Here is a 17,966-nt window from a genome sequence, read left to right as displayed (position 1 = left end):
TTCATTAAAGCTGCTTAATTTAATTAATTCTCCTGTATTTCATTACTCCTATTTTGACTGAGCCAGTCATCCTGATGTAAAAAGAAAAAAAAAAAGCCATCCTGCTCACTAATCCTATTATGCCGTATCAAATAAGAAAAACAAAATTAAGGCCTTTCACTATCTTGTGCTTTGACTATATTCAAATATACATATTCGGTATTTCCCCCTTCCATTTTTGATAAGCATATAGGGAGGAAAAGTCTTACTTGCACTGAGCTATTGTTTCTGCAGCACCAATTTTGCTAAGGTTCCAGAATAAAAATACTGTGACAGTTATATGCGTACCTATATTGCATTAAAACAGTTCTCACAAAATAGTGAATTTCCACAAAACACTGTTGTCTATTTCTCTCTTTTGTCATGGTGATTTACAGTCACAAGAACAGTACCTTCAATTTGCCTTCCAAGACTAATCAGAAACTTGATAATTAAATACCTACCTGATATTGTGAGGTTTTTTTTCCCCTGGCATAGTAAGTGCACATTATATGACACAGGTACATTGCTGTTCATGTCAGTGCAATGAGAACCGTAGACTTCTTGCAAAGCCAAGAAGCTAAAAAATACTGGATTACTCAGTAACTAACCTCTATTGTTCATTGCTGACATCACCATCAAATCATTTTATTAAGAAATCTTGAAAACAAAATGTTCCAACTTACCTCAATTAACCAAAATTATTTTCTTCTCTAATAGCTCCCATGGGTATCTCAGACCAAAGTCTGCTAAGAGACTTCCCTACTACTGCAGGGCAGGCGGCTGGAGATAAAATCATTGATATTGAAGCTGCCGGTCAGGCCAAGTTAAAAGAAAGTGGCAGAGAAGAAGATGGAAGCCCAGTCAAAACGCCACAATTAGAATTGACTCAGGATGGAAAGGTATGGCTGACTTTCATACCAAAATTATTTTTCACATAACGTGTGTCCATTTGTGGTTATTTAGTGTCTATCACTTCTGAACATCATACAGAACACCATATTAAAATATTAAAGGAAAATTGTCAAGTGTTTTCTGTAGGTTTAACTGAATGTGAGTGCATGTAAGCAAAAGAGACTACAAACTTTTGAATGGCATTGATCTATGGTTTCTTTCATTGCTATAAATTTAATTTCAATTCTCAGTAAGCTTGCATGAGTTCTTGAAAAAAATGTTTCAAAGAGTAAATGATGTTTTATTCATTTCCTTAGTTTGTTTAGACTTTACAAAATTGTTAGTATATCCATAGTCATGTACATTCCTCAAAGTTGGGTATATTATGACTGTTTAATTACCATAGATAACAGTATTGTTTTAGTAGCCATTGCAGAATTATTGCATCCTTTAAAAACTTGTATGTTGACTGAGGTGTAAATTTCTGTGAAAAGTTGAGTACTTTGGTCTGTTCCTGTTGCAAACAACCATTTATTTGTCTTGTTTGGTTGAGCTACTGGGAGAATAGGTCAAAAAATTAAATTTAGATCTTGTATGATTTGATATAAAAATTTCCTTTGAAAGTGTCATCTAAAATCTGCTGCTCTTCTCTTTTGGAGATCATTTCTTTTTCTGCCAGTTCTCTAGAACTTTCTTTCATATTTAAAGAGTAATTTTGTTTTCCAACATTTTTGCAAGTTAACTACCCATTTGATTCCTAGAGGGACCGCTGAGTTTCTCTGTGCGGTTCACATGTTCCCACTGCATTCAAGTGTAGGAAGGGCGCAAATCCAACAGTTGCAATTTTTTTGTTTGCTGGCAAGTGAAATAATTTTGAATTAGCCTAGGAAAAAGGCACACACAGTGTTTCTTTATGGGAGAAAAATGGTAAAATAAATTCCTATGATTTGACTTTGGGCTTGGTAAATTGATGACACTCCCTTGTTTTCAAAGTAGCAGTATCTTTCAATATTTTAACCAAAAGAAGAAGAAAAAAATAAAAAGCAGTATTTTGGGAAGTTGTTCCAGGAAGCTGTTCAGTAAGGTTTTGTTACACATGCCAAATCTGTGAACAGCTTTCTTTCCCCCCTAGCACAGATACTTATTTTCCTTTCTGGCTCTCCTTAAGTCGTAGAGGAAATGGTTATAAACTCAAGAATCAAAGTGCCAGCTTGTCTTTCGTGTACAGCACTGTCCCCTGACCTTTCTGCCAAAGCTTTGAATGTCTGTCTGCTTCCATCTGTTGTAAGTGACTATTGCAGTTCAAAAGTGCACAGTTCTTTACAGCCTGAGAACAAAACGTTCATAATGGGTTCCGTATCATAAGAGAAGTAAACAAGTTGGCTGCTTGTAAAACACAGGGGGATTTCTATTTTTATTTGGCATTTCTATTGCATTAGTAGAGATATCCCTGGTTCTAAGTAAAAATTTTCACTAACTAATAATTTCTTTTTTTTCCCCCTCTTCTTGTGCCTTCAAACTTGCATTTTGTTGTGCTTTCATTTTCCACTGTGCACAGAATTTATTTCTTCAGCTCACTCACATACACCTGCCATCACTACCCATCCATTCTGTGTCATCCCACCTCACAAACCTCTCACCTGTCCCTGAGATGGACATGCTTTCAGATATTTCAGAGGAAGATCCCTTTGGAGAGCCCCTCCTTACCATCCCAGACATCTCAGAGTGCAATTCCATGAAAGAAACACCAGATCATAATAAAAATGAAATAGCTTCACCGAATAATATCTTTGAATCTATGAGATCCCTAGCTTGTTCAGTCTCCCCTGCTGTGGAGGGAAAACTCCATACAGATGACTATAAAAGCACCGAGTTGTGTGTCTCATTCAGCTTTATCAGATGCTTTTCTTTTAGTTTCCATTCACTGCTTGACGAGGATGGTTACATTACTTTTCCTAGCCTTCCTGATGTTTGCATCTCTTTCCTCCCACCTGGCCTTCAGCACTATATTCCCATTACCTCTCCTTCCTTCATCCCCTCTTTTCTTCTTATCTTCGTGCTGCTTCTGTCTGCTTTCCAGTCTATTCCTTTTTCACTCACATTTTCCCTTCCTCTCGCTCTGTCCCTCTGCTACCTGGAGCCTAAGGCGACTTCCTTTAGTGCCTCTAATGACAATGACCTGAATGACAAAGCAGAGGAAGAGGAGGTGTGTAATTTTGTTGCTTAAATGTTGACACTTGCACATAGCTTTTATGCCATTTCTCCCAGAGGCTTGCTCAGTTTTGCACACTTCCTAGTATAGGGATATGTCTGTGTACATGCCTGTATATATATAAATACAAACACACACCCCCCCCTGTATATCTGTGTCTTTCTAAATTTTCTTACTTGTGAAAAATTGCTATTGAGGGATTTTTAGTCAATAGATAGCTGGTGGCTTTTCTGCCTGAATTCCTACAGCATGCACAATTTCATTAGATTCCACAGGTACTGAGCTGCAGGTAGAGTTGCTTTGTAGTTCAAAATGTTTATGAGCACATAAATCTGAATACAGAAAGTGCTGTATAATAATACATATATGATTACTCGATACTATTTGCAAATTGTACTACTTGCACTATCAGTTCATGTTAAAATGCATGTCTTCTGTGTGCACTGACTGAAATGCACATCTCCAGAGTTGTGTTTAGATCTGAAAAGTGAAAGTCCTAAAACATGTATTCAGAAAGTGGTGAATGTTTTAAAATCAGGTTTTTTGTTATTCCAGGTTTCGGATGTTTCTGCTCTACAAGGGTGTGTGCAAAGTTGAGTCTGTCCATGGCACTTTTTTTTTTAAGTGCTTTCATTAATGTCTAGCAGCAGTTAAGGTAGAGACTGATTTCATTCATTAGCTGGCATTGCAGGCTGTGTCAGGCTTCAATCACTGGAGCCTGAACATTGCTTGAAATACGTTGTTAAAATGGCTGTACGGAAGCCTCAGTCACACTAATACGTTGCTCTGATCATCTGGAGTGGTTGACAAAATGCCTCCTTTCTTTATGCCTGCTGTGCATGTTACAGCAATACTACTAGAAACAAGTGGTTTATTTTGATCTTCAAAGGAAATATGAAACCAAATATTACAGATATTTTACCAATATATTTACCAATATATTACCAAATATTTTAATTCTGTAATTAAAACGGGGGAGGGCCTTTTCAATGTTACATTTAGCAAAGTTTGTTAAACTGATTAAATCAATACAATGTAGATATTAAAAACATGCTAAATACAACATGATGTCATTAAAAACATCAATCTAAGTTTAAAATAATGACTTTAAAGACTTTCTCAATTTTTCTGTAAACTAATTCAATCTACCATTTGTAACATAAAGTTGCAGAAAATAGAACCCTAGATAAGTGAGAAATGAATAAAAATGTGGTATGTACCACATTACGTGTGCATTCACACAGAATCCACAATGCAGCAGTATGTGCAATAAGTAAACCCCTCTTCAAATTTATGTACTTGCAGAGTGTTGACTTCTAAATGCATTTTTTTTTTCTCAAGATTAGTAGTTGATATTGGTACCTGTGGAAAGACTGGGAAGTGGTTTGCTTTTTAGGGAATGCTGTTCCTTAAGGCATTCAGAATACTTGTAGGTAAGATAGGAAGATTAGCTGTCATTTCCAAGGGAGTGCATTGCAGTTTGAGGAAGAAATTATTCACCTAAACAGGGGGCTGGGGTGCAAATAACTCATCCCAAGACAGCAACATTATTAAAATAATTAAAACAGTTCGTAAATATAGTACAGTATTTAGGTGTTTGACTTGAATCTTAGACTCTCTTACCAAAAGAAGTCATGCATTAGATTCCATTTTCCCATCAACTTGTTGCAGAGCTTAAGGCACTTACCATAGAAATTATGCATTTTTTAAGTGTATTTTATTTTATTTTTTCTTTACTCATTCTTAAATTTCCATCTGGGAAAACACTGAAAAGTACAGCAAGAAAGGGACATAGTATGAAACTTTCATTTGCCATGCCACTTACGCCAAATATTACTTCAGCCATTCTACGACAATGTAGGTGAAGGAAGACCAAAGTCGCTTAATAATTTCAACAACATCTGTGGCCGAAACAGTAAAGGTCTGTAAATACAGCACGCTTTGCAGCATTTACAAAGAGGTGAAGCCTCTGTGTTAGTCTGTAAGCATATGCTAACGGTTCCTTTTTTTGATAATTTGCCATGTGCTCACATAGGTGGAATCTGAAGAGGAGGAAGCACAACAGAAGGTGCATGGTTGGTTTTTTACAATTAAATCTGGCTGTAGCTGCCTGCCGTGTTAGCACCCTACACTTCTGTGGATTTAGTCTGAATAGTGCCTTTTCACCTTGCCATTTGATTTCCTTTATTTAACTGTCTGATTCTAAGGGTCTTTTTTTATTTACTTGCTGGTATATTTTATGTTCATTTTGGTTTTTATGTTTGTTTTGTTTTTGTTTTTTGTGTGTGGCTTAATTTCACAGAGCAATTCCTTGAGAGTAGACGGGGAAAATATTTATGTCAGACATAGCAATTTAATGTTGGAGGTTTGTATATAATATAAGAAACACTTTCCCTTCTCACGGGCTGCCAGGCTGCATGGAATGGGAGGTCACTTGCAGGCTGTTACAGGCACAGTGCATGAAGTGCATGGGGGAAAACCAGCTTGGAAATATTGCATGCTATAATTCTAGTTTCCAAGTTTAAATAAAAATAAAAAAACCCAAGCCAACAAAAAAAACCCCAAACCAACAAAAAATCCAAGCAAACAAAAAACCCCTCAGCTTGAATGTTGGATGTACATTTTATATATCTTTGCTAGATGTTTTCAAGGTGGCAACTGGGAATAATAGCCCTATTTAGATAAAGCAAACACCTGGGTCCAATTCATAATCCTAAATGGGATTTTTATACATTGCTCCTCAATGTGTGTATCTTCTGTTGAGCAGGTTTCTATTTATCACCAGTTTAATCAGCCTTTATCAAATACATTATAAATGTAGTTAGTAAGGAACAAGCAGTGATAGAAGTATGGAAAAACTAATTCTGATTCTGAAGCTTGTTGATTTTAGGAGCCGTGAGAGATGTAGATGAGGATCAGATTTTTAAAGGAAATGTTTAGATATGTTCTGAAATCTTTGCCTTATTTTGTCACTTTTCAAATGAAAGTAATTCTTGCTTCTTAAAGGTTGGTTTTCATTGAAGATGAACAACAACAAAGAGCTTTAAACAGTATGTTAATGTGTAGTGCTCTGTCACTGAAGTAGAGACTTGTATTTTCAGAATTTCCATATAGTCTGTTAATCTGGATTATTTTGTCAAAGACTGTGGTTATAATCAGTGTCATTTAACTTGTGGTTAATAACATAAACTAGTAACTGAAGAAATTTTAGAAAATCCTTCTGCTGTCCTTAACTTATTTTATTCATCCAGATGGGGCTATAAATAATTCCCTTTGTCACAAAAACTGTCTTTTTAAAAATCATTGGTTTTGTTCAGTAATAAGGAGATGTATGGATCGCAGTAACCCGACTAATACGTTTTTGGCTTTTTGCAGCTTTTGATCACTATTGAAACTTTGCTTGTGTATAACTTACTAAAGCACTGAAAGCGTGTATTGCATAACTGTGCTTTGATCAAGTCCAAGAAACATGCCTTGTGTCAAGCCAAGACAGGTTTTAAAATTATGACATGATTGTTACGAGCTTCAATTGTGTAATGGAATGCCTTTGGCATAAGGTTTTACTTCACTCAGAAAATACATACTTTAGGGGGACATATTTAAGGTCTCATTTGTTAGTCCTAGATTAAAAGTGAAGCATTGGTCCGTGACAGTATGAATCCACTGAGTTGCCCGAAGGGGAGAGGTTCTTAGTGTTCAAAGTGCACGTGTGAATGTTTGCGGATTTAGGAAACAAGTGGTGCAGCACCACCTGTTACTGGGGCTGAACATGCAAGTGAAAAGTAATTAGAAACTAATGCCTTTGTATTGGGTTTGGATTTTTCATGACTTAAGACAGGGCATCTTTGCATTGTGAGCACTAACTATAAAATGTTGAAGTAAAATTTCAAAATGTTCTGTTACAAAGTATATACAATCTTTGTACAGAAACCAGATGCTTTACCTAAATTATTGTATCTGATTACATTCTTCTGATAAAACTTCATTAATAATTATGTCTACGTTGATATTATTCCATTTTAATTTTCAATCTTTTAATTCTGTACTAAAAATGGATCTGAGGCTTGAACTTGAATTTCACCACAGAATACTGAAACAATATGCTTGTGTTAGAGTGTGCATAACCAACATAGGCTTTCCTCAAGACCTGGCATGCTGGAAGGGGGACAGATTACGAAAGCAGAGTGAAATCTGCTCTTCCCACCAAAGCCCAGCATTGTATTCAAAGGATAGTGAATTGTTAGGTCTGGTCCTGTATCTGGCGTAAACCGAAAGACTAGCTTGTAGTTAATTTGATCCAAGGTGCTGCAGCTTAGCCTCAATGTGTCATCATAAAATCTAATTTGATATTCACGCTGTGGTGACCCTTTGGCACTTGCATATGTAGGTCCAATTTAGAGAGAACATCTCTTTGGTATTGGATGTGCACAAAACCTGTCCCTACTTGAGTGCTGTGTTTGCTGTCAGGTTCTTAGATGTGGAATTGGCAGATTTCAGGCTTCAAGTCTTTAAACCTGATTCTTCCAGTAAGTTTAAGCCTACATGACAGGCACAATGAGTAGTCCCTCTGAAGTTAAGCAGGCGTTAGTTGCTTTCGTATTTGGCCTTGTAGTATCATCTTCACAGAAGTTAAGTATTTTTCATGGAGCTTTTAATATCAAGACAGATCATTTTTATAATGCTTCTTGGGTTAGACTATTCTTCCTTACAGCTGCCTTCAGCAATGTTAGTTGTGCAATATCCCAAAATGCCTGCTTGTGTGCTTACAAATTTTAGATGAAAGCAAGCAACTACTGGAAATTATTATTGTTTCAAAGGGCTAGTACTTTCATGTTTTGGATGAAAAGATCTCTCTGTTAAACAACCATGCACAGCATTATTTTTCCTTTGCCTTAAAATACGGAAGAAACAGTGTATGAGCGGCCCTTCATTACAAAAACAAAACCAAAATCATCTGACTTCTCTTAGAGCCTTAAACTTTTTTATTTTAAGGCATTCCAAAGAAGAATAGCTCTTCAGACACAAGGCACTTTCTTTGGTTTGGTTTCTTTTTTCTTTTTTTTTTTTCCCCAGTTAAGTTTGCTTTTGTTGTCGTGTTTTGTCCTACTTTGTTTTACGTTACGGGTTGCTAGGACCTGGATAAGACCCAGGACGACTTACTGAAACACCAGGCTAGCATTAGTGAGCTCAAGCGCAATTTCATGGAATCCACACCTGAACCACGCCCAAATGAGTGGGAAAAGCGGCGTATCACACCTCTGTCCCTACAGACACAAGGGGTATGTCACTGCAGACGCTTGTCCGCATGCGTTTCCATACAACCCTGTATGTGATATAGTAAATGCAGTTTGTCCTTTAGATTAACGCTTTCTTTGGCTAATGTAGTATTTGTTTGTACTAAGTGTACATTAACTTTTTACCACTTACCATTGGACTTGACTTTAGATAATATGTAGAATTTTATTCTTCTACAAGAACAACTGAAATAGAATCACTAGAAAAAAATGGAGGTGATGTCAGTATTGTCCTGTGTGTTAAGGACATCTTAAATTTCACTGTGATTTACATAGGCTGATGGAGATAACTTCTCAGTGACAGCAGAACTTTTCCCTGCTTTCCCCTGTCTTCAGCTCTTTATAGACAGCTTGTGCATAAACACACACATAGCCTGTGTGTTGTTTCAGAAGGTCCGTACATGGTCAGTTAATTTATAGTGTTGACTTCTGCAGGACATATTTAATGTAGTTGTTAAAATTTACTGACCTTAATCTCCCAAAGTCTGTAAAATGAATTTATCTACTTTTTCTCTATACCTCCTTCCTGACAGAACCTTAAAACAGCAGTTTGGAAAAAGATTTTCTACAAATATAACCCTGAATGCCTGAGCCAAGAAAACTACCCAAATAAATTTCTCTTGCTGTTGTGAAACTTTTAGTTTTATGAGGAGTATTTGCTGCTTCTTTCATAGAGTAGGAAAATAAATCAGTCTTTGAAAGCAATCAGTTTATCTTCTGTTTTATCCTTGTCTTTCACCATTGTTCTTACCCTTCCCTCCTAAAAGTATTGTTATCCTTTCCAATTAAATTCTTAAGTATTCTCTTCAGTCTCCAGAGAGGTGAACTTTAAATTAAGTTTGCTTGATGCTACCAAATAATTTTAATAGGACATTATTTCAATAAGACACTTAAGCAATCTGAACTGTGAGTATGTGCATACAGATAATACAGTCACTGATTGTATGGATCACTTCTTTAATGTTACTGCCGAGAAATTACTCCTCAAATTTCTGAGTGGTACCTGAATATTTCTGTGCATAGTGGTATATGCATAGGTACAAATGTTGGTCAAATTTTCAAATGTCCATGACACATTGGTTCATTTAATAGCTATAAATATCTTTTTGCTTAAAATAGACATTTATGTAAAAGCGTAACAATTTTTATATGTGGTTGTATGTATTGTCTGTGTTGATTTCTTTGTGTTGAAGTTGAGACCCCTCCAAGTTTTTATCTCTGGTGGTTTTTTTTCCTCATCTAATATGTTCTGTCACTTTCAGATGGCTTGGTTTTATGTTTATGTATAGTGTGTGTCTGTCTCATTGCTTGTTGATTTACACTGGTTTTATAAAATGAAAACCAAATAGAAAAAAGGAGACCACATTTTCCAAGTGAAAACGCTGCCTGGGAAGGAGAAGCAATGGACTGCGATGCCATGGATTGCTGGAGCAAAACCAGAGGAAACCGATAAGGTGGCTGCCCTGAAACCTACTGCCTTTTTTGCTGTATCTGCTGTGGGCTAGCTTGCGCACTTTCTTTTTCTTTTTTTTCCCTGATGGAGATAATTTTTTTTTAAGCCAGTACTGAAAGAAGTTTGAGTTGTAAACCAAGATCTGTTTGTGTGTGTATATATACACACATATATGAATGCCAGCAACATTCTGCTTAAATACCAAACTAGCTGTGAAGTTCTGAATAGCTACTATTTAAAAAGAAAACCAGCTTTTCATTGGAAAATTACTGTATTTTATGTGACTAGGATGACAGCAAAATATGTATTTCTATTCCAGATGGAAATAATTGTTTGCAGTTATATGACACTTCGTGCAAGAACTTTTTGTTTTCCATGGTCACTATGTAATCATTCAAATCAGTAATGCTGTAGAAGCAGCTTCATTTCAACAGCAGCCTGGTTCTGAGTTCCTCCACGCTTCCATACCCCTTTTTTTCATCCAGGAAAAGAGGGAAGTTTCCTCCCCCCATAAGCTGTGCAGTGAAAACTCTATATAACCCGTGGGACTACTAGCAGCATAATAGTGATGATGGTTAGCAATTGTGATGTTGCTTTTATACATCACTTCTGGACTATTCTCCACCACCCAGAAATTGGGACAAAAGTAGGCTAATGTAAAGCTGTCAGTCCTATTTCAGTAACGTATATAAGTATGAGGTTTGGGAAACAGAGTATTTCCATCCTGAATTATTTGTTGATGGATGTGGAGAAGTTTGTGTTCAAGTGTTTTGTTTCCCCCAATTTATAAACTTGCTAGTATTAGTAGACTAATACATTGCTCAGTCCCTTCCTGGACTGTATGTTTCCTTGCCCATCTTTTAGGATAGTCGGACAATAGACGAGAATAAAGCACGGATACCACTACTAATATTCTTTCTTTTCTTCCTTCTTTTGCTCCAATGAAAATACTTGCAAATAAGTAATTTTCTGTGTGTGAGAAATGTTATTTTGGGTACATCTTGTTTGTGCCACTATACTTCTGTATCACCATACTCCCACGAATGCACAGCATCTGTGACTTAATTAAAACAGAAATTGTGACATATTGATATGTATGTCACAAATAAATATGCAAAATATTGTTATGTTATGGATACCCAGAATCTTTTTTTTTTCCTAATCCATTCCCCATCTCCATGCTGCTTGTAAACAGTATTTCATGTTAGTGTATATGACTATGTACCAGAAGGAATTTGCCAGGAATTTAAACATCTTCACAGGCTGATACATTATTGTAACTATTGGATAAGGAGTGCAAATTCTATCTATATATTTAATCTTTTTTACTAAATGCCCCATCAGGGAACAGGGGTTACATTATTAAGCAAATTGTGTGATTGGGGTTTTCCTTTTAAAAGATGAGAAGACCTAAAAATTTGAAGGTGTTAAAATGCAAAAAGATGGGTGGTATGTGCCTGTCTTTCTCTCTCCCCACATATGTATATAATTAGTGATGCATACAGTCTGACCACATACCATATAAATATTCCCCCCCCCCCCTTTTTTTTTTTTACTGCTTTGAGTGGTTAGAAAACATGTCGTTTCTACCAGAGTACGGTAGAAGCAGCATCGTGATAATTTTTGCCTTTTGATGTAATCTCTTAATAGATAAACATTTAATGGGTGTGGTAAACTAGGGAAAGAAAGTGGGGGTGAGGAACACATTGCCCTGTTGGATATTGAATGTTGCATGAGGGCGGATTTAATAACTTTCACTCACATTAAATTTTCTTGGCCACCTCTGAAATATACTTTAACTTTTATTGTAGGGAAAAAAACGTAGGGGTTCTTTTTCTTTTTCCTTCTCTGTTCTTCTGCATGCCATATGTGTTGTAGTATATGCACAGTAGCATGGTGTAACTTATGTCAGTTCAGATTCTGCACTGCTGCTGCTCAGGTGGCGAGTGCACATGGACTGCGGTTGTCTGCATGGCACCTTGGCTTTCCTCTGGCACGGGCTTCTGCCGGGATTCTCCCTCGTGCCGTTTTCCAAGGCAGAAATGTATCTTACTGAGTGTTGTCAAAATGTGTGTTATGCCAATGTTAGGTATTTGTTACATTATTGGCTTTTTATTTTAACTGGTTTTACTTCTAACTTAATGCAAGAGTCCGTGGAAGGAAAACTAGAATAAAGAATTTTAGCCTTTTCAGAGGCTTGTACCCACGTGAATTTTAAAAGTTTGCTTCACCATACAGATTTATAGTACTACAGAAAATGGACCGGACTATGAACATAATTTGTGCTTTAAAGAATAAATCACGTATGTTTGAATAAAACAAGTTTTCCCAGGAGAATGGGAGATGCTTTTTGAAAACAGACTTTTTAATAGAAACGAATTTGCTGAGGTTATTTAAGCATTTGAAAAACACATATAGAACATATATTACAAAGAAAACCTCATTTCAACGTTGTGGGTACGTATTGTTCCAAGGATATGCATTTGACTACCCCAAAGCTCTGAGGCAATGGGGCATTAAGAGGTGTTAAAAATGGATTTTTAAAAGGGAAAAATCCCAACCGTAAATACAGAATTACTGCCTAAGTAAACTGTTCTGTTTGGAAAAATCCACGGAAATGTTAATGTTTTTAATTTTTATAGCTGATATGCGTGGTGGAGAGATGCAGCGTTAAGCACGGCTGCGTGCTGCGGTGACAGCCGTTCTCTGTCCCCTCTGACCTCATCTCGCCTTACGGGGAGTCCGTGCCCGCCCCCCGCTCCTACCGCGTCCTCCCAGCCGAATCCTTTTCTCTGTCACGTCTTTCTCTTGCCAGACCTTCCCTCGGTAGGTCGCTGCCGCTCCGTCCGTCACTCTCTAATTCTTTCCTTTCCCTTTTCTAACTCGTCTAGAGCCTAGAAGAGGAGATCACGTCCATTTTGTTTAGTAAGGACGGCTTTGCCGCTAGCACGAGAGGGCCCTTCGCCGCCGCCAGCGTGGGGCCAGCAGAGGGCGCTGCGGGGGAAGAGACCGCCGCCTCGGCCGCGCCGCCCCCCCAGGTGCTTCCCCGTCCCCTCCCGCCGCTGCGCTGCCGGCTCGGAACGCTGCGGGCTGGGCGGTGGGGGTCGGCTCCCAGCCCGCCTCGTAAAGGTCAATCACCCACCCACCCCCCCCAGGCCTTAAAAATGCCAGAAAGGCGGCCTGCAGCTTACTGCTCGTGTATCAGAGCCGGTAAGCTGGTTGCTTGTGTTGCAGGGGAGAGCGAGCCGGCTAGAGAGCTTAATTCTGTATTTGCAAGGCTCGAGAAATATTAATTGGCACTTGGTTAAGCTTCACCAAGAGTGCTGGCTTACACTCTGTAGGCACTTTGCTTGGTAAACAGCAATAAAAGCTAGGATTAAGTCACAGATGATGTGTTGATTTTTGTATTCTTTTCATTTGAACTCAAATTTTGCTGCAAACCATTTGTTAAAAATACATTAGATCAAAAAACCTACCCAATACGTAATTTACAGTGGGCTTTCTGGGCTATCCACCACCGATCATCTTGTTACGGAACAAATACTAATATAACTGCTTTAATCTCATCATTTTGGCTCCCAAACTGAATCCTAATGGAGTCATCTTCGTAGTCGTGTATCGCTGTTCTGACAACACACCACCCTAAACAGCCTCCCTCTTGTTATCTATTAAGTTTCATAAAGTAACAGATCAAAGATGAACAACTAATAACATCTTACAATAAAGTTTGGGGGTTTTTATTTTGTATGATGATAAATCGATAGTAGAATCTAAATAGGTGGGGTTTTGTGTTGTTTTTTTTTTTCTACTTTTCCTTAATATTATTTATTCTTAATTCCTGATTTAAGCTGTGAGAAATAACTGCTTAGTAGCATCATTGGCCTGTGCATTCATGCTTTTATTTTCAGTCTTTCATAATTAAATTCTTATCCCAATTAATAATGTCCATAATTCTTTCTTACTTTTGAATGGAAAATTTCAGTGAGGTGGAAGGAAAAGTGCATAGTTCTATGTGAATCTTGCAGTGAATACACAGTATCTGTCTAGTATCGTGTATATATATTCTTAAACGCTTGCGTGGAGGATGTTGCACTGTTGAAAAGGGTTATGCATTGATTTTTGTCCTCTGATTGCTTTTTTGTTTCACAGAGACATGCTTCCCGAACAGAAGGGCCTTGTACTGGAGTCAGCGATGCTGATAAGGTTCTACTGATTTTTTCCATAGTTAAATTTGGCTCTAACGCTTCCAATCCATCTTCACTCTTTCTTTCCTTCCTTTTTTCAGTTAACCATCACAACCATCTTTTGTCTTCTACATGACATGAACCAGCCATCAGCTAATTTTGTTTCCATCACTTTAATTTATTCATATGCTCTACTTTTGTTTTTCCTCATCCGTGTTTTTTGTGCAGAGTTCACATGAGACTCTGGACATAGTGGAGGAGAAGAAGCAGGCAGAGGTTGGGATAGAAGAAACACTAGTCGTAGACGAAACCAACAAAGGGAAAATGCAAGTTGCCACTGATGCTGGGGAAACATGTAAGGTGGAACATCTGTCAAAAAAGGACTCTTCGTCATTGCCATCAGATAGTAGCAGCAGCAGCAGCAGTAGTAGTGAGAGTGAGGATGAAGAGGTGGGAGAATACCAGCCACATCATAGGGCAATTGAGGAAGTCATCAGGGAAGAACAGGAAGAAGAGGAAGACATGAAAAGGAAGGAACATGAAGAAAATTTACAGCATATGGAAGCTACACCAGAAGGCAGTAAACGAAATGTACCAGTTGAGCACGCAGAAGTTACAGCTGAAGGTTTGGTCCAGGAAAATGCAGTTACCATAGCTACACAAGAGAAGAATTTGTCAGAGGAAATTAAGCAAGATTTAGGTGAAGAAAAAGAGGAAGAACAGCTCAAACTCAATGGAGATATGTCTCATGTTGACATTGATGTTGCACCACAAATAATTTGTTGTTCTGAGGTAAATGGTAGAACAGTTTGACAACTAGATTAAGCAGAGATATTTCTGGGGTTGAAAACTACCTGCCTTTCTTCTTCTCCTATTCCTCCAGCTCTTCAGGCATCCAACAAGATTCAGATCATTTGGAAGGGGAAACCATTGATGAGCAGTGAAATTCTGTCTCCTTCAGTTATGGTTTCTGACTTTTTGCTAGAACTGAGTGAGAATCACCAGTAAGGCAAACCTTCCGAAGACTGACATCTCCTTTTTATCTCCCCCTTATTTTATATGCACATACATAATGTATATTTATTATTTACATGTTTCCAATGTTTTAAGTCTCGTCTTGTCTATTTGTCAATTGTTTTTGACACGTCCATGACATGTAATTGTGATAGGAAAATTATTGGTAATTGAAATTGGAAAACACCCAATACAAATTTTTGTTCCTTTTTTTTTTTTTTCCTCATTACTCACTGCTTTTCTTGGTGGTTTTTTTTTTCCCTTTTAAAAAATGTTATGAATTTATAGACTAGAATAAGTATGGCTAGACATCGCATAGGCGAGAGCACAGCATTGTAGAGGAATAAGGCATATATCATGATCTTACTATAATGTCTTCTAGGGTGGTAGATATTTAGGGAAGCATGCATGGGTTCCAGTTACAATCAGTTATTTTAAGCCAAACAAGGTTGAAGAGTTCGTTACTGGGCAAACTTTATAAAAGAAGCAGAAAGGGAAAAAATGAAGTGCAGGGATGTAGCTCTTTGTAAAGTTGGCATGATCTTCTGCTGGGTTTTTCAACAACTGGGTGAGGTTTTTCCTAGTTGTCTACCTGCTTGTTCTTGTAAGGGTGGCACTTTTTTTTTTTTTTTTTTGCTCTTAAATCCAAACAGCTTACCTTCTTTCTTTTGTCATCTTTTGCATACACAGGTGTTCTGATTAATGATTTGAAAGAATTGGTTTATAAGACCTTTAGAAGTTGCAGGCACCCACACTTCCTAGAAGCATAACTAGTTTGGAGGAAGGGGAGAAGGGCTGCTGCATGTGCAAGTGTGTGTGAGGGAAAGAAAGGATTTTTTTCTTTTCTTTTCTGGGATTTCTCCCAATGTACATCCAAAATCAATGGGAGACAGCAACGGATGTATCTCAAAATATCAAAAGGCTTTACTAGGTTATTTTTTTTTAAGTTCTTAAATATGTTGAAAAATCTGGTCCTATAAGATAAGGCACAAGTTTACTGGCTTACAGACCCCTGATTAATAACTTTCTTTGTGATATGGCAGAGAACACCATTAGCTAATTTTAAATGGTTAAAATGGCTTTTTAGAATTGTTGTCAAAAGAAGCCAATGATTTCCAGAATTACTACGTTGAATGCCATTTCAATTGTCAAAGTTGGTTTTCTGTTCTAGAAGTAGTACATATTAAAAAGTTAAATTTTACATAATTTCCTTGGAATGTCTAGTCCGTATCTGCAGTTTGACTGCACAGTGATACGGTTTTTTTCCCAGATTAATTCTAATATGAAGCTTATCCATCTGAGCTAGCTATCAGGTTTTTTATGCAGACTAAGACTTTTTTTTCCCTAGTAATGCTCTTTTACACTTTTTCGATACCTGTGTTTCAGCTTGGTTTTAGCAATTGCCTTCTGTGATATCTCCTGTTAGCTGAAACACAGAACTTTGGCAAGGTTATTAGGAGATTAATTTTTCCTACCATGTTATGTAGCTACTAGAGGGCTGGTGTATTAGTCTTCATTTCACTTTGCCTATTTATTGCATGCTTTTTCATTGGGAAGACAGTCGAATACTTATCTTACTGCTGTGCTTTTCTTGGTTTTGGTTGTGTTCTCTTGGTCCGCTTTTCAAACCTTCTTATGTCTTTTGAATTGATTGGTTATTTCTTGCACCACAGCCTCCAGTAGTGAAAACAGAGATGGTAACCATTTCAGATGCCACACAGAGAACTGAAATCTCCACTAAAGAAGTTCCAATTGTTCAAACAGAAACTAAAACTATCACATATGAATCTCCACAGGTATGGTGGCTGGATTATTATAGTGTTTGCAAGCTGTTTTTTATTCCAGTTACTTGTACCTCAAAATAGATAGTGTCCAAAAAGTGCTTTTCAAAAACCTATACTTTTTTCTAACAGCTAAGATTATACTTTGGCTATGAATTAGGTAAGTGAAATGTGTGTAGAAAAAGCAGTGTTACTCCTAAAGTTCTATATGTTTGGATTTTTTATATAAGGACTTGGTTGCTGTCTGCAAATGTACAACTCATTTTTAGTTTTGGAAACTTGATGAAAATATCTCATTGCTCCTGAAAGGAACATGTAGCTTTGATCATAAATTTTCCGCAAGAATGAACCATAACAATAGTCTTACATGACTCAGTAAACTTGGATGGCTTCCGTTTAGATGTCAGTTCTAACTGAACTAAAGAACATGTTTAGTAAGAAAACCAGCCTTTTCTCCTGTGAAAACAAAGCTTTTAAATGCCAAAATTCAAAAATACCATTTTTATTCCTTACAGTTTGATGGCAGTGCTGGTGGCAATGCTGGTGTGCTGCTGAGTGCACAGACAATTACATCAGAGTCCATTTCCACTACCACAACTACACACATCACAAAGGTAAAATACAATGATGTCTTTCTGAACTACAAAAAAAACCCCAAAGTCTCAAAATAAAGTCTTACATGAAGTTTCTCATATATCTGCTAATTTATTGAAGAAAACTGACTTGAAATAGATCGGATTCATTCCAGGCATGTGTGAGAGTTAATCTTTCTGTACACAGATTTTGAACAGAGAAGCCCTAATGAATAAGCAGGAGTATCTGGGAACAGGACAGGGAAAGGGAGAAAAACACAAATTTTATTTTTAATACTTCATAGAGGTCTTACTCATTTGTCAAACACAGAAATATATACCTAAATTTTTACGGTTTCAGTCCTGTTAGCACTCACTGATACCTTACAGAATCTTTGTTGATGTAACTGATTTGTTTGAGGTCCCTTGGAGCTCTGCTAATGGTATCTGTTATATGGATGAACTGAAACAATGTTTTCTCAACCTTAATGTCAATGATCCTTGTGCTGCTAGGTTTAGAGCATATTTAAAAACAGACCATACT

The 17,966-nt window shown here is 37.2% G+C and overlaps 1 protein-coding gene across 19 annotated transcripts in view; it reads left to right on the top strand.

Moving 5' to 3' along the window:
* EPB41L2 (erythrocyte membrane protein band 4.1 like 2) overlaps positions 1-17,966 on the top strand; it is a 127,124-nt gene that overhangs the window by 99,042 nt on the left and 10,116 nt on the right. For 6 of the 19 annotated variants that reach the window (XM_075748086.1, XM_075748072.1, XM_075748073.1 and 3 more), the window contains 9 exons: positions 739-920; positions 5,427-5,489; positions 8,257-8,403; positions 9,768-9,872; positions 12,763-12,909; positions 14,021-14,074; positions 14,284-14,847; positions 16,743-16,865; positions 17,366-17,464. In XM_075748086.1, coding sequence (XP_075604201.1) covers positions 739-920; positions 5,427-5,489; positions 8,257-8,403; positions 9,768-9,872; positions 12,763-12,909; positions 14,021-14,074; positions 14,284-14,847; positions 16,743-16,865; positions 17,366-17,464 — 1,484 coding nt within the window. Of the gene's footprint in view, positions 1-738; positions 921-2,470; positions 3,119-5,159; positions 5,193-5,426; positions 5,490-8,256; positions 8,404-9,767; positions 9,873-12,762; positions 12,910-14,020; positions 14,075-14,283; positions 14,848-16,742; positions 16,866-17,365; positions 17,465-17,966 lie in introns of all 19 variants that reach the window. The other 13 variants (XM_075748080.1, XM_075748081.1, XM_075748090.1 and 10 more) reach the window with 11 other exon arrangements.

The sequence above is a fragment of the Balearica regulorum genome, chromosome 3 (genome assembly GCF_011004875.1).
Source record: "Balearica regulorum gibbericeps isolate bBalReg1 chromosome 3, bBalReg1.pri, whole genome shotgun sequence".
NCBI classification, from domain to species: Eukaryota; Metazoa; Chordata; class Aves; order Gruiformes; family Gruidae; genus Balearica; species Balearica regulorum.
The sequence above is the reverse complement of the archived record's forward strand: the minus strand, read 5'-3'. Positions and strand labels throughout refer to the sequence as shown.